We start from the raw sequence: 14,015 nt of genomic DNA, 5'->3' as shown, positions 1-14,015 counted from the left end.
ACGTCAAGCACAGAAGATAGATATTCCTCTTCCACTTCCACTTCCACTTCACTGAGAAGATGTTTGTGGACTGCGACTAAACGAATTAGAATTTTAACGGAACACGAGAAAAATGGTGCAAACAATAGAATTATATAAAGTCGCGAGGGGTAAATCCAATTAAAATAAATAATAATAATAATAATAATAATAATAATAATAATAATAATAATAATAATAATAATAATAATAATAAATAAAACCCACGGTGTCTTTTCATTGAATCGGCAGTAACCGCCACCTGCCGAGTTCAACAGCGACCATACCTTCAGCAAGTTCAACACAGACTTCTATGTCTATCACTGAAATTTTGTGTGAATATCTATGGGCAAAGAAGAGCGGCTTGCAACATTTACTGCGCCACACCACAACCACGGAATGTCAGATGCAGAGACGCGAGAGATGTGAGATGCAGGAGAGCTTTAAATCTACAGCAACGCTACACCAGTGGGGGATGCCGAGTATCCTGGATGGTCGCCACCGTCCTCAGCCTCAGCAGGTGCGTATACACCGTGTGTCGGCGGGGTGGTGGTTTGGCGAAACTCAAAAGACGCTGCTTTTTACCGTCGCCACCTCCGCCATTTGCAGCGCGCTTCTTCTCTGCTTTCGTCTTGGTGTCCTCCTCAAAGACCATAGGGACACAGACGTCTGGGTTTTTGGCGAGCTCAACCACGGGACCCCAACTCAGTCGCACAAAGTCGAATGCACGGGGCAGTACAAAAAAGCGATGGACGTGGGACCGCACCCAAGACATCACCTTGGGGTCGCTTGGGTATCCGCTGCCAACGTCGATGCCAAGACGTTCGATGTGACTATCGCGTTCCACCTTCGCCACGACAGAGGCGGCCGCCACAATGGGAAACTTTGATTCTGCTTTCTTTGCAACCGTGATGCGCAAATGCGGAAAACGGCCGGAAAGACGCTGCTGGTAAGACTCTGGTGGACCCACAGTGTCGATGTAGGCACCGCACAACATTCCTGCGGCTTCTAGAGTTGCCTTGGAGATGATATTGATGGCTGTATCATGGCTGAGCGTGTTCAGATTAGTGCCATGGATGCCAGTCATGGCAGCGGCAATTTCATCCGGTGTGACAACGACAGTGAAGGTCCTGAAGGTCTTCAGCTCCTGAAGCCTAGAAAGCACCTCCTTCCGTTGGCTTTCCCCAAGCACCTTGCTGTCGTTTACTCCACAGTATTCTACGAGACGATCATGCTCTTGCAGGGCGACCATGGCCCCTGTGTATACCATGGGTCCAACCACGGGACCTCTCCCCGCCTCGTCGATCCCCAATATGGTGTGTTTCTCTGTGCAATCCATAGCCTGCATGAATTCTGCAACATCAAACTCAATGCTAGTGCCGCTTCGCTTTGCCCCACTAAGGGCCTTACTGCTGGCAGAACGTGGCTCAGCCATGTGCCACCTTCGCAGCCCTCTCCCTCTGTCTCTCTCTCTCTATCTATCAAGCTACCTCGTCCTCACGCTCTTTCCTGTTTTTTGTTGGCCCCCCCTTTCAAGGTAACAAGCACAAAATAATAGCCCTAGAAGCGAAGAGGAAGAGCAGCCGCAGTACCCTGTTCCATCGTGAAGGGCGACGGAGAGGAAGCATGAAGCAAAACCAATACCCGCACAGATACATAAAGGCAAGCAACCACACGGACACACACGCCTTTTTTTTAAAGGCAAGACTGTAACGACAATAAAAGACCCATGGCCAAGGAGGATAAATGTGAGGGCTTTTGTCACCCGCCACCCCCTGTGGAAACATCCTCCATGGTCAAAGAAAGTGAAGGACTGCAACCTCGCCGATAAGACGGAACAGCTCACGGTAGATGCAGAGAAAAGATCTCAGCTTTTGTGAGGAGGCAATGGGCATCACACAGAGAGAGTGTAACTTCTCCCGTCGCCTTCCTTCTCTGTCCCTCTCTTCCCTAGCGTTTACCCTCCCACCCTTGTCAAAGGGCACCTGTCCCCTTACCGTACTTCATCTTTTGCCTTGAATGAGTCCGAGCTTCCTTCAAGCCTGTGATGCCGCCAATTCGTCGATTCACGCCGAGGAAAGAGTAAAACATGTTGGGCAGGATCGTCTCGCATCGCACAGACCTGTAAGCCACAAGTAGCGAGACTGCAATGCCAAGAAGGAGCACGGATTCTGCTCCACGATCGGTCTGCAGCTTGATGGCGCTCTCGTTTGGATCGGCAGGGTTGTGGTACACTACAAGCTGCGTTCCCGCACCGAGGAGGGCAGGGTTGGACACCATCTCCTCCTTGTGGATGCCGCCGCTGCGGAAGCGGTCGCCAAGGTACTCCTTGCCTCCCACCTCAAAGCGATACTGCACGTAGCTCGAGCCCCCACGTTTCATGACAATTTTGTGATCAAATATGGTGCCCACGGCGGGCTTCCATGTCAGGGAACGTCTATAGCGTTCCTCCGCCTCAGCAATCCACCGCACTTGCACGTAGGCCAAGTAGGAGTAGATGGCGCAGAAGCTGACACGAAAGGTACTGAGGTACCACGGCATCGGCCCCAGGAATTTTTTTCCCCCCCCCCCCTCCTCTACTTTTGCCACCTTTTGGTCCTTTGACTTCAAGAGGGCCCCTGTTACCGGCGCCCAACAATGGTCTGCACCCAAAGTGGCAGCGCAGAGCAAACATGTGCATCACATTATTCAGGCAGAAACAATGTAAAGGGTTAGAGATAAGCAAAAAAAAAAGAGAAAAAAAAAGAGGAACGAATGCAATCAGAAAGAAGAGTACCGAGGCAGAAACAAAAAAACAAAAACAAAAAAACATTACTTTCGCACATGTAAACTCAGTTCCTATGGGCAAAGTGTGCAACCCGGTGCTGAATTCATACCATTCTCATACGTGTGTGTACGGCGTCAACCCATTTTAGACATGAATTCTCCCTATCATACGCAGCTGCTAAATTTCTGCTTCCACACTTGCGGCAGCCTCGCATACAATCTTGCCCAAACTGCCTCACTCACTATCCTCTCCTTTATGCCTTCTTCAATTTCACCCACAGTCACAGAAACACAAATTCTCTCCTTCGCCGCTATTAGTATTCATTGGTGTGCGAAGGAACATTGTTAATCACCTCGACGCCGCCCGCGCCGTCAGGCTTCTGGGCCACGTAACCAGGTGCTGAGTAGCGCTCGTACTTTACGCGGCGGCTCTCTTTCATGGCGCTGTGAAGAGCCTCAGTGCAAACGTTAAGATACTTCACATAGCTAATACCCTGCTCTCTCCAGGTGGCGTTCAACAGAGTGCAGCTGCGTCGCATCATTGTTTTATTTGTGGCTCAAATAGGCACGGTTGCTCTTCCCTCCTCCTACTACCGCTCTTTACCTATTTATTTCAGCTTTGTTGTGCCTTGACCCTCACCCTATTCCTTGTGATGCCCCCAACGTGCACAATTTCATGTTGAAGGAAAGCAGAAGAGGGGGAATCACAGAAAGAGGTAGGAAACATAAAAGAAGAAATTATCCTCACGCATGTCTTTTCTTCTTCTTCCTTCCTTCACCCGTGCTTGCGGCGCATGCACATGCACATGCACCTGTCATTCCTCCTCCTTTTTCCTTCAAACACACACGCAGGGGACTTTGCTCCCTCCAACTTTCTGTTGTTTGCAATATTAGAACACCTTGAGGTGCTTCCACGATCGCCATCGCTTTTTTCTTCGGCTTGCGGCTCCTGTCACTTCCGTCAGATGGCATTGACACACTTGTTGGGTTGTGGGCGCAGAAGTGCCTCAACAACATCACACCCCAGCCGCCCATACGTACATGCGCATATATGTTTTTTTTTTTTTGGGGGGGGGGAGGCATGCTTGCCGGTACAAGTTGGGTTGCCGTCACTGGGAACGGAGATAGGAGAGCCACTGCGCCTCCTCACTCACACCGATGTTGGAGCCTAGCAACTTCTCATCGTATTTCGCGCGTTCCTCTGGGTCGCACAGAACCTCTTGTGCTTTTGTCATTACTTTAAATAGTTCCACCTCCTCTGGTGTTTGGTCGCGACCCACACGATCAGGATGCAGTTCCAGCGCCTTTCGCTTGTACTTCTGTCGTATCTGCTCCTCCGTGGCGTCGCGGGTGACACCCAAGATATCGTAGTAATTCATTATTTTCAGCAAACGTGCCTTCACGACATTGTTGGAGGAGCCCTGGCTAAGGTCGGCTAGGGACGGGCCGTCTCGCACGTCTGCCCGTCGTCCCTTGCTTTGATTTTCAAACGCCTCCAGGAGAGAATGCTCATCCGAGTATCGGACGCGCTCCGCCGGTTTAGAGAAGTCAAAGAGATCTGTCGGTGGGGCTTGGCCCTGCATCGCCGACGAGGATGGCTGTGCCTTGGGGGCAGAGAAAGCAAAAAAGGCATCAAGCGGATCATGCGATGCGGCAGGCGCATTTTCGACGGGCTGCGGCTTTCTTTGATGATGGCCCTGTGGCTGGAGTGCGCCGGAGGCCCAGGCCCACGGCTCCGCCGTCTCGCAGGTGGGCGCTTCGCAACCAACCCGCCCGCTGCCGACGCCACCACTACCCGACGCCGCCGACGCCGCGCTGCCCGAGAGAAGAGGCCCGCCAAACAACTCACCAAATTGCACCGGTACTGAGGAGCCACTGCCGCCGTTGCCATTCTTGACGGGTTTGCCCGTGAGGACCTCCCCCCGCCCACCCGCAACAACCTTACCCCGATGCGGTGGGGCGCACTCGTCAATGTCATCAAGTCCCATTACCTTCCCGTGAACGACGCGATCGCCGGACCGCACTGCGGTAGACTCCCCCCGCCAATTTGACACGCACGCGGGCAAGGGAAAGTATGTATATATATACTTCAAATAAGTAAAACAGAGGAAAAACAAAAAGAGAAGGAAGAGGAAGGGAAGAGGAACAGCAGACAAACGTCAATGAAAATACGAAGTTACTTTTTAAAATGAGCAGCAGCACAGCAGATCCTAGAAGACGCAGTTGACGAGCAGGGAAACAAAAGGGCAGCAATCGCCCATCGACGACTGGCACAAAATATCAAATAAAATAAAATTAAACAGAAAAAAAAGAAGAAAACAGCAACAACAACAACAAAATCATTCAAAAGGAAGTCGTGATGCCGCTAAAGCGGGTCTACTTGGCTGCGTACGTCAGGTAGCACTTGCCGCAGTACTTGCGATCCTTGTGTTGGGCCATGAAGACGCCGGCCCCGCAGCTCGGATTGGGGCACTCGTCCCGGGTGCGCTCGACCTTGTAGGAGCCGTCGTCGTTCTCCGTCACCTTGAAGTACTTGAGCGCCCGCATCTTTTCCAGCTTATGGCGGTGCGTCGGCTTCTTGGGCTTCGTGAAGACCTTCTTCTTCTTCTTCTTTCCCTTGCCACCCTCCACAGGAACCATCACCTGAATGGTGCTCTCGCGCTGCAGGCCGTACGCGGCGAGCACGGCCTCGTCACAGAGGCACTGCCCACCAAAGAAGAGGGTGCCATCGCAGACACCGGCCTTAGCCCTGAGGCTGGCGACGGTGTCCTGCGCGGAGGCCTGAACGGCAATGGTCTTGCCGGACGCCGACTTGACGAAAAGCTGCATCCTTCCTTCTGCGCAAAAGATAAAGAGAGAAACACACACATATATATATATATAGAGAGAGAGAGAGCGAGACATACAGAGAGTGAGAACGGGTGCGCGTTAGTACTACACCAGAGGCGTTCCACAGCAACCAACACCATTTCCTTTCCTCTCGTTGCGTAGCGTCCATCGTTGCCCCTATGCGACTCCCCACAGCCTGGCGGCAGTAAAACACCAGTTTTGGCGTGCGTAGCCAATTCGCACCTCACCTCCCGAGCGAATTCAAAGATCACGGCTGCGTCCCCTCTCCCTCCGAGCGCACGCCAGCCCCCTCCTTCAAGGGATAGAACGAAAACGAGCAAGAGAAAAAACAGTGAAAAGAGGAAAAACCACAAAAAGGAAAAAGGGTAATGGAGAAGGAACCGCAATTAACTTTTTGCACCGAGCACTGAGTGCTTCTTCTTATCCTTCTCAAAGGTTGACTCACCCATAATAAACTCAGTGGAACTCAAACCAGCTTCAATCAGCCCTTTTCTAATATACGGTGCTACATCCTTGGCATACGACTGGTCACTGAGCCAGACCTCTAAACGCACCAGCTCCGGGGACTCTTGATTAGGACGTGAAGAAACCCGCAGCACGTCACACACCGTTTTGCCGTTGCAGACGTCTTCAGTCAGTCCTTCCCCTAGAACGCTGCTCAGAATAACATCCACGCCCTTTTCCGCAACGGATGCCTTGTAAAGATCTACGAGAACTCGTGTGCCATTTGGGAACGCTTCGTAGCTTGCATCAACGTTATTACGAGCAAAGATAAACGTGCTACCGTTTCCCAGTTGATGCAACTTTGGTAAAGAGTTGATGGTCGACCAGAGCTCCTCCACGGTACGAATATAGTCAAGTGGCTGCTGGAGCGCCAGTTTGGCTCTGTTCCAGTCCCCTTTGAAATCAAACCTTACTGTGTCTGGAGTAAGCTGAGGGATGTAGCTGAGAAACCAAGGGTCCCTGAGGGCGTGAGTCGCTTCCGCCATTCTCGGTATCGTTAGCGATTGGGATAATTGTTCCGCCTCCGTTCCCCAGATGTACCTGCGTCGCCTTAGCTGTGGCACTAAAAATACGCTTACAGCACTTTCTACCTCATGAGTGCGTGTGTGCGTGTGTGTGTGCGGAAGGAGCGACAGCCAACACGGCAGAGGAGACGGAAAATTGAAGAATGGCGTTACATGAACCCTTCTTTGGAAGTTGCGGGCTGAGTGGGGGCGGTAAGAAAGCACTCCAAGGAAAACAAAGGTCAGGCAGTGATATGAAACCAATGCAAAGACGCCCCACACATGCACCACTGAAGACAATCTGTCGTCAGGGAATTTTTTTTTTTTGCAAAAAAGAAAAAGAACCAGTCAATCACATATATTTTGTCACGCGCATGCAGAGAGCACAGCTCCACTACTCAACCACACAGAGTGATCCTAGAACAAACAAAAAAAGTAACCGATGCACAACTATTGCTTGCACGCCAGAAGGCACTCCGGTGCCAACCAGACCCAGGAAGAAGTGGGGGAGCGCTGAAGCAGTGAGTAGAGAAGTGAAAATATTCAGAGAGTCCATCACAAGCAGTCAACCAAGCAAACACCCGCATAAAAATGAAAATGAAAAATAAAAATCTGCGCAAGAAGTGTTGAAAAGGCGCAGGTGAAACCGTGATTGTTTCCTTCTCCTCCCTCACCTCCTCGCCCCCTCTTCCTCCTCCTCCAAGAAAGGCTCTAAATTCACCAACAAATCGATATATCATTCAAAGCAGAAAAAAAGAAAAAAAAAACCACTGGGGCCAGGGTGCGGCGGTTGGCCGCGGAAAACAGCAGCGGCACCTACGTTGACGCCGGGAGGGCCCCTCTCATCGAGGCCCGGGAAAACGTCCATCCCAATCTAAGTTGCCCGCATCACTAAATAAAAACGACATTCTTATATAGACACCAAGTAGGAAGGGCCCGGAAAATGCAACAATGGAGTCGGAACCCCAAATTACATCAACTTCTATAAATTACAACGCATATGTATGGGGCACCACTTATCATTGGAAGGGGAAAAAAAATGCATATATACTCATCGCCGACCCTTTCTTCTTCTTCTGCTTTGCCTCCTGAAGCGTCCGTAGTGACGGATACCGGAAAAGTTGGTGCAACGTTGAATGCCAATTAGGTAAAACAAAATCAGCACACATATGCTAGCGCTTCAAAGGAACTTACACCCTGTAATTAAGTGAGGGGTCAACTGCTTACGCAGCAACAACGTGTTTCAACATCCCCCACTCACACACACAAAAAAAAATACAGAAACAAGAGCAATTAGCGCATGCTCTCAATGGGCTAAACCGTTTATTCTGCTGCCATCCGAATTAGATCCAGAGGAGCCGGCAGCACTGGAACTGTTGTTCCTTTTATCTTCCTGAGAAAGATTCTCTTCATCCAGCTCCTCGAAAACCTCTGGCAGATCATCCGACGCGATGCTTTGCAAGACTGTCACTCCTTTGAACTCCATAAGGGGATCGGCTGAACCAATGCGGCCATTGTTGGTACGCCATGCCTTACTTGGCCCCCCGGCGAAATCAGGAATGTCCTCCTCGCGCATAAACTGCTTTAGCACACTCACCCCAGCACCAGGCGCCACAAAACTTACTTTTTTATCGGTTTCAGGATCAATAAACACACGAATCATCTTCCACAGCACACGAAACAATTTCGAACAGTTCACAATTATCAGTCTCCCCAGGTGCTCTGGATAATTCGCCTGATCAATTGCGGCGATTGTTCGCCCGAATGCAATAAGAGATCGATTCATAGTGAAACCAACATTGGAAATATCAACAATGTAACAGACGCGCTTGAATTTGTAGTTGCTTTCCCTCATAATTGTTTTCCCCATTTCCATCGCACAAGCGTGCCAACGCGTTATCACGGCGGTTGAGTAGCGTTCCATATATGCAGCGGGTGTGCATTTCCCCGCATTACCGGGGCGCTCGCAATAGATAATGTTGTTGTCGTAGTCGACTGCGCCACTGTAACCGCACGGGTAATCCTCACACATGGAATCCGGAAAGTACTCGTCGTCGGATGGTTGAAATTTTTCCAACCACTCAAAATGATTCTCCATCATGGTGTACACTGCCCCCATTTCAAAATTGCGGGCGATGCAAAACTTTACCAATTCAAAGTCGTGCCAATCTGCAACCTTCTCTCCATAGCGTTGCCTCAGTGAGGCGACAACTTTGGAGTTTATCTCGGCATAAACATTTTTGGGTTTTAAGAGCTCGCCTTTTCCGGGGGAGCATGTAAAGTAGCGATGCTTCCCCCAGGCCCCATCACTGCGCTCTGGCGACCCCGTGCTCTCATCAAACTCGACCCCGACATAGGTTCCTTTCACACCGAGTGGATTGTTCCTCCTATCCACATCGCCAACCCATCGTACAGTACCGGTAAGACCGGCACGGTTTTGTACCCGCATCTCCAGCTTCACGGAGGTTTTATTGAGCGGAATTAACATAATTTTACCGTTTTCTTGAGTTCTGCGTTTTTAACGTTGTTTTTATTTTTGTTTGCTTGCTTCCTGTTGTTGTTGTCTTTTGTATACTTTTGCCTCTTTGCTCCTATTGAAAAACCTTAGCAGTCCGTCGAAGTTAAATCATCACGAGAGAGAGAGTGAGAAATAAGTATTACGAATAAGATACCCATTGTCTGACGCATACATGAAACGCCAAATTGAGAATTGAATACGCCAAGCCACACGCCTCCGCCATTGTGTGTGCGTGTGTGTGTGTGTGTGTGTTGTTGTTGTTGTTGTTGTTGTTGTTGTTGTTTTGTTTCATCCCTGATTTCGATTGGCCACCACAGCGCAGTGAGCAAAACAAAATGCAATAGCAAAACCATAAGTGTGAAGAGCCGTGCTTCCATAAAGCAGGAACACGGAGTCAGGAAGATTTCTTAAGGTTTCCATCCGTTGTAACGCATTTTTTTTTGTACTTTCCTATCGTTTCTCTCAGTTTCGACGTTACATCTATTCTTTTTATTAATTGCTGTTTTTCCTCCATCACCCTTTCGCCCTTCCTAACCCAACCCTTGGCGCCTTATATTTCCTCAGGTCTGAAAAACAAAAACAAACAAAAAAAGATCATTCCCCGCTAAGTTTGTACAACTTGCGACCAATTTCCTTATTGCGTTCGTCCATGCGGATTTGAGCCTTGTACGGTTGCATGGGCCTGTACTCTTTGAACTGCATTCCAAAATCCCCTTGCCCCTTTGTGAGGCGCCGAAGATCGGAGATGAAACCAAACATGGTATCCAGCGCCGTCTCTCCACGAATCACTGCATCTACTCCATTGACAGTGGTTTCCGTCACAACACCTTCACGCTTCGCAAATTCTGTCGCCACCTCGGTCATACACTGCGCCGGAACTGTGATTTCGACATCCATGTATGGCTCTACCAGTGTAGGCTTAAGTTGTGGCAAGAGTGTTTCCCACAACTCTTGTGTCGCATTTTTAAAGGCCATATCAGTTGAGTCAACTTCATGCATAGCACCACCACCAAGATGAAAGTGTACTCCCCACACTGGTGCTCCCATCAATTCTCCCTTTACAAAGACTTTGCGCTCCAGTTGCTTGACGACAGACTTCTGAAGAGATTCACGAATATCACCGTTAGAGCAACTGACGGTAACCTTGTTCTTCACGCCCTTCTCCACTGACATATCAATAGGGAGAACATCAATATATCCTTTTAATTGCGCCCACTGTCCTGCACCACCACTTTGTCGCTTAAAAACAAAATCAAACTCTTTTCTCTCTGTGATTACCTCGCGATAGTTTACTGTCGGCTTCCCAAGTTCAGCCTCTAGACCGTATTCACGTTTCAGGCGTTCAACATAAATATCCAGGTGCAGCTCTCCCATACCTTCCATAATGTCTTCGTTGGTTTCAGAATTACGATAAAAAGAAAAGGTCGGGTCCTCGCGCATAAATGCAGCCATACGGTCCCGCAACCGGTTCAGATCCCGATCGTTCTTTACCTTAATAGAAGAAGAAATGACCCTTGGAGGGATATACATATCTTCACAAGATATCAAAGCTCCACTTTTTGGACCTGCTCTCATAATTGTATCCCCTGACGAAGCATCAATTTCGCCTTGAATTGCACAAATGTCGCCGGCCTTCGCCTCATCCACCTGCTCAGCAGAATCAGCATGCATGCGGACGAGCTTTGGAGGCAAAAAGGTCTTACCAGTTCGCACGTTTAAAAGGTGTTCCTTCCGCATTTTCCCTTGATACACGCGAACATAGTTTGAAAGTCCAGTTTTTTTGGTTTCTTCGAGTTTAAACACAAGTGCAACAAGTGGTTTTTCGTCGTCTGTCAATAAGTCAATCTTATCTTCCTTAACGCTGGAAACATTTCCATCCTCATCCTTCACCCTCTTCAGAACATAACCCGCATTCTTCCTATCCATAGGAGACGGAAGATACCGGCAAACTGCATCAAGAAGAAGCTGAACGCCTTTGTTACGATAAGCCGAACCCAGCATCACAGGGACAAATTTATTAGCAAGTGTCGCACGTCGAATAGCTGCATGAATCATTTCCGAAGTTGGTTCTTGATCATTAAGAAAGAGTTCCTCCATTTCACTGTCACATTCAGCAAGCTTTCCAATAAGTTCTTTTCGAGCCGCCTCCAAGTCATCCTTGATGTATGCAGGAACTTCCTCAAAGCGAACATTTTCTCCATTAACACCGTCAAAATATACAGCACGGTCTTCAATAACATCAACAACACCTTCAAAATCTTGCGCTATGCCCATATTAAGCTGAATAAAGGCAGCATTTATACCTAACCGTTCCTGCGCCATCTGAAGTGCACGCTGAGGATTTGCATTGTCACGATCAAGCTTATTAATAAAACAAATGCGCGGCACGGCATAACGTCTCATTTGACGATCCACGGTAAGTGTTTGACTTTGAACGCCTCCAACACCACACATAAGCATAATGGCTCCATCAAGAACTCTGAGAGCTCTCTCAACCTCTATGGTAAAATCCACATGTCCAGGAGTGTCAATAACATTAATAACATGGTCTTTCCACTGACAATGGGTTGCTGCAGAACGAATAGTAATTCCTCTTTCTTTTTCAAGCTCCATAGAATCCATCGTTGCCCCAACTTCTGTTCCCCCTTTTACTTCATGAATTTTACCAATTCGACCAGTGTAATACAATATGCGTTCTGTTAACGTCGTTTTGCCGCTATCAATATGGGCGCTGATACCAATGTTTCGCAGCCTGGGAACAGTTTTTAGAAATTGGGGCGTCGCAAAGCGGGCTGCATTGATTTGACGCAAAGTAATTATGCCAAAGCGCCTCATTTCTTATTGTGAACTGAAGAACAGGAAAATCCATTGGTATAAATAACGACAAACAGCAACAACAACAAAAAAAGAATCAGACAGATATGAATTGATGAATTCAAATCACTCAGAAGGCAGAAATGAAGCAATAAGAATGATAAAAAATTACAGAAGGAAATGCTTACGATGAAGAATGAATCCAGAGCATATTGATGAAGCCCATAAATACATGGTTTTTTTTTACATACATAAGACAAGCAAAGATGTAACTAGAAGATGTGAAATTATAAAAACAGGGTGAAAAATTACACATCACGCATGGACACAAGCCTACAATTTAAAAAAAACAAAGACAAAGACAAGAGGAATACACATAATATATATATATATATTATGCATCCCTGATCATATGTTTATAATTACATGCGGGGTGGCCCTTGAACCATTTGAAGCGCTTGAATTTGTTCGCGAAGGTCATCGTGCTCTTTGCGAAGTTCCGCCAAACTATCCTCCTTGTATTCACTCCCATAATTTGTATGTTTTTCTTGAGTGTTTCGAGCCCTCTCAATATCCTCTTCTAGCATTTGAATTGCCTTGTCTTTTGAGACAATAGCATTCTTAAGTGCCTGACGATCAGAACTATTTAACAGCAAATTAGCATTTTCAAGCTGTTCCTTGAGATGCGCCTCCTTGCGCAAAGTAGCATAAAGTTTTTCCATTTCCTTTTCTCTTACCTCCTTCAGTTTTTTTATTTCTTCTCTTGAGACCCTATTTTTCTCATCACATGATCTTTTCATTGCTAACTGATCAAGGGCAAGTCGATTTGCTTCCTTCACCTTTGGCGCCTGATGATTCGCAATATTTTCTAGGCTTCGAGTTTCATTTCGCAAGTGTGCTCTTTTGTTTTGTAATCGATTGAACTTGTGAACGGTCTCCGCAGTACTGACATCAGAAGCATCAAGTTGACTTTGTAGATCCGCAATTTCCCCCTTCAAAATATCATTGCCACGTTTAAGTGCAAATATACTATCAACTCTATCGGCACTTGGCCCAGTAGCTTCCTCGTTGGCGCAGCCTCCCTCGGCAGACTCTTGCAATATCAGACGTAACGTATCATTCTCCTCAATTGCAGCTCTAGCAAGTTTTTCTTCTTCCTCAGAAAGCTTGGTCATTTTACTTCTAATTCAAAACCAAATAAAATAAAAACAAGGAAGAGGGAGAGGGAGAGAGAGAGAGCAAATTATTATTATTATTATTATTTAATTAAATCTATATACAGACCTCACAAACATATCCCGCCAAGGTTCCTAAGGGAAAATAATAACAATAATAACAATAATATAAAATGAATTCAAAAGATAAACATTCAAAAGACAAAACAACTAAATAACAATCTTCTCTACGTCAAACACCCCTTTTCTCTGCTGAAGTGTTTGATAGCATTTAATAATAATGATAATAAACAGTAAAAATTCTCAACCAAGAACTAAATGTTCAATTATCAAGAGAACATCTAAAAATTTTTTTATTATCTACAATGCGTTACGCATCTAAACTCTAACGTCATTGAACCACGGATGCTGCAGTGCCTCCTTTGCCGATATCCGTTCAGCAGGGCTATATTTGAGCATTCTTGAAAGAAGATCGATTGCGTCACCGTCAAGCTGTGGATTCACTTGAACAAGTGATTTTCCCGCCCAACGAGGGAAGGCATCGCGATAGTCAGGAAGAGAAGATACTCCCGGCCATGACCCCTCAGCATCCATTGGTGTTCCAAGAACCTTAAATATTTCAAAAAGTTGTCCGATTTCACTGTCTCCACGAAAAAGAACCTTACCCCGAGCCAATTCCGCAAAAATACAGCCAACACTCCAAATATCGACAGCAGGGGTATAGTGCTTCTCTCCCAATAATATCTCCGGGGCCCGATACCATAATGTAACAACTTCGTGGGTATAAGTATGCATGGGAATTTGAAATGTGCGGGCCAAACCGAAATCGGCAATCTTGAGAACATCCTCATTTGTGATAAGAATGTT

At 47.3% G+C, this 14,015-nt stretch overlaps 9 protein-coding genes across 9 annotated transcripts, besides 18 other annotated features; all 9 read right to left on the bottom strand.

Moving 5' to 3' along the window:
- Window positions 1-23: 23 nt before the first annotated feature.
- Window positions 24-53: a microsatellite.
- Window positions 54-167: 114 nt separating this feature from the next.
- Window positions 168-235: a microsatellite.
- Window positions 236-478: 243 nt separating this feature from the next.
- On the bottom strand, window positions 479-1,453 carry Tco025E_06171 (ribonuclease H; the record flags this gene model as incomplete). The annotated part of the gene is made up of 1 exon (XM_029373059.1): window positions 479-1,453. The coding sequence occupies one exon, from the start codon at window positions 1,451-1,453 to the stop codon at window positions 479-481; it is 975 nt and encodes a 324-aa protein (XP_029226829.1).
- A 17-nt stretch (window positions 1,454-1,470) lies between these two features.
- Window positions 1,471-1,501: a microsatellite.
- Window positions 1,502-1,992: 491 nt separating this feature from the next.
- Tco025E_06170 (uncharacterized protein) lies at window positions 1,993-2,559 on the bottom strand (the record flags this gene model as incomplete). Its single annotated transcript, XM_029373058.1, has 1 exon — window positions 1,993-2,559. One exon carries the CDS (start codon window positions 2,557-2,559, stop codon window positions 1,993-1,995), a length of 567 nt encoding a protein of 188 aa, XP_029226828.1.
- A 182-nt stretch (window positions 2,560-2,741) lies between these two features.
- Window positions 2,742-2,827: a microsatellite.
- Window positions 2,828-3,893: 1,066 nt separating this feature from the next.
- Window positions 3,894-4,772, bottom strand: Tco025E_06169 (DnaJ chaperone protein; the record flags this gene model as incomplete). The annotated part of the gene is made up of 1 exon (XM_029373057.1): window positions 3,894-4,772. One exon carries the CDS (start codon window positions 4,770-4,772, stop codon window positions 3,894-3,896), a length of 879 nt encoding a protein of 292 aa, XP_029226827.1.
- A 116-nt stretch (window positions 4,773-4,888) lies between these two features.
- Window positions 4,889-4,933: a microsatellite.
- Window positions 4,934-5,060: 127 nt separating this feature from the next.
- Window positions 5,061-5,103: a microsatellite.
- Window positions 5,088-5,121: a microsatellite.
- A 39-nt stretch (window positions 5,122-5,160) lies between these two features.
- Tco025E_06168 (small subunit ribosomal protein S27Ae) lies at window positions 5,161-5,613 on the bottom strand (the record flags this gene model as incomplete). Its single annotated transcript, XM_029373056.1, has 1 exon — window positions 5,161-5,613. The coding sequence occupies one exon, from the start codon at window positions 5,611-5,613 to the stop codon at window positions 5,161-5,163; it is 453 nt and encodes a 150-aa protein (XP_029226826.1).
- A 17-nt stretch (window positions 5,614-5,630) lies between these two features.
- Window positions 5,631-5,710: a microsatellite.
- Window positions 5,711-6,020: 310 nt separating this feature from the next.
- On the bottom strand, window positions 6,021-6,623 carry Tco025E_06167 (uncharacterized protein; the record flags this gene model as incomplete). The annotated part of the gene is made up of 1 exon (XM_029373055.1): window positions 6,021-6,623. One exon carries the CDS (start codon window positions 6,621-6,623, stop codon window positions 6,021-6,023), a length of 603 nt encoding a protein of 200 aa, XP_029226825.1.
- A 109-nt stretch (window positions 6,624-6,732) lies between these two features.
- Window positions 6,733-6,758: a microsatellite.
- Window positions 6,759-7,298: 540 nt separating this feature from the next.
- Window positions 7,299-7,342: a sequence feature (GA-rich).
- Window positions 7,343-7,947: 605 nt separating this feature from the next.
- Window positions 7,948-9,129, bottom strand: Tco025E_06166 (cytosolic factor SEC14; the record flags this gene model as incomplete). Its single annotated transcript, XM_029373054.1, has 1 exon — window positions 7,948-9,129. One exon carries the CDS (start codon window positions 9,127-9,129, stop codon window positions 7,948-7,950), a length of 1,182 nt encoding a protein of 393 aa, XP_029226824.1.
- A 35-nt stretch (window positions 9,130-9,164) lies between these two features.
- Window positions 9,165-9,212: a microsatellite.
- Window positions 9,213-9,382: 170 nt separating this feature from the next.
- Window positions 9,383-9,408: a microsatellite.
- Window positions 9,409-9,447: a microsatellite.
- Window positions 9,448-9,753: 306 nt separating this feature from the next.
- Tco025E_06165 (putative Mitochondrial elongation factor G) lies at window positions 9,754-11,994 on the bottom strand (the record flags this gene model as incomplete). The annotated part of the gene is made up of 1 exon (XM_029373053.1): window positions 9,754-11,994. The coding sequence occupies one exon, from the start codon at window positions 11,992-11,994 to the stop codon at window positions 9,754-9,756; it is 2,241 nt and encodes a 746-aa protein (XP_029226823.1).
- Window positions 11,995-12,035: 41 nt separating this feature from the next.
- Window positions 12,036-12,065: a microsatellite.
- Window positions 12,066-12,343: 278 nt separating this feature from the next.
- Window positions 12,344-12,371: a microsatellite.
- A 24-nt stretch (window positions 12,372-12,395) lies between these two features.
- Window positions 12,396-13,148, bottom strand: Tco025E_06164 (uncharacterized protein; the record flags this gene model as incomplete). Its single annotated transcript, XM_029373052.1, has 1 exon — window positions 12,396-13,148. The coding sequence occupies one exon, from the start codon at window positions 13,146-13,148 to the stop codon at window positions 12,396-12,398; it is 753 nt and encodes a 250-aa protein (XP_029226822.1).
- Window positions 13,149-13,188: 40 nt separating this feature from the next.
- Window positions 13,189-13,212: a microsatellite.
- Window positions 13,213-13,215: 3 nt separating this feature from the next.
- Window positions 13,216-13,242: a microsatellite.
- A 50-nt stretch (window positions 13,243-13,292) lies between these two features.
- Window positions 13,293-13,370: a microsatellite.
- A 156-nt stretch (window positions 13,371-13,526) lies between these two features.
- Tco025E_06163 (putative cell division related protein kinase 2) lies at window positions 13,527-14,015 on the bottom strand (the record flags this gene model as incomplete). Its single annotated transcript, XM_029373051.1, has 1 exon — window positions 13,527-14,015. A coding segment is annotated over one exon (489 nt), but the record flags the coding sequence as incomplete, so codon positions are not given.

The sequence above is a fragment of the Trypanosoma conorhini genome, assembly GCF_003719485.1.
Source record: "Trypanosoma conorhini strain 025E chromosome Unknown Tco_14.4_contig_00400, whole genome shotgun sequence".
Lineage (NCBI taxonomy): Eukaryota > Euglenozoa > Kinetoplastea > Trypanosomatida > Trypanosomatidae > Trypanosoma > Trypanosoma conorhini.
Note: the sequence above shows the minus strand (reverse complement) of the source record. Positions and strands in the feature narration are given on the sequence as shown.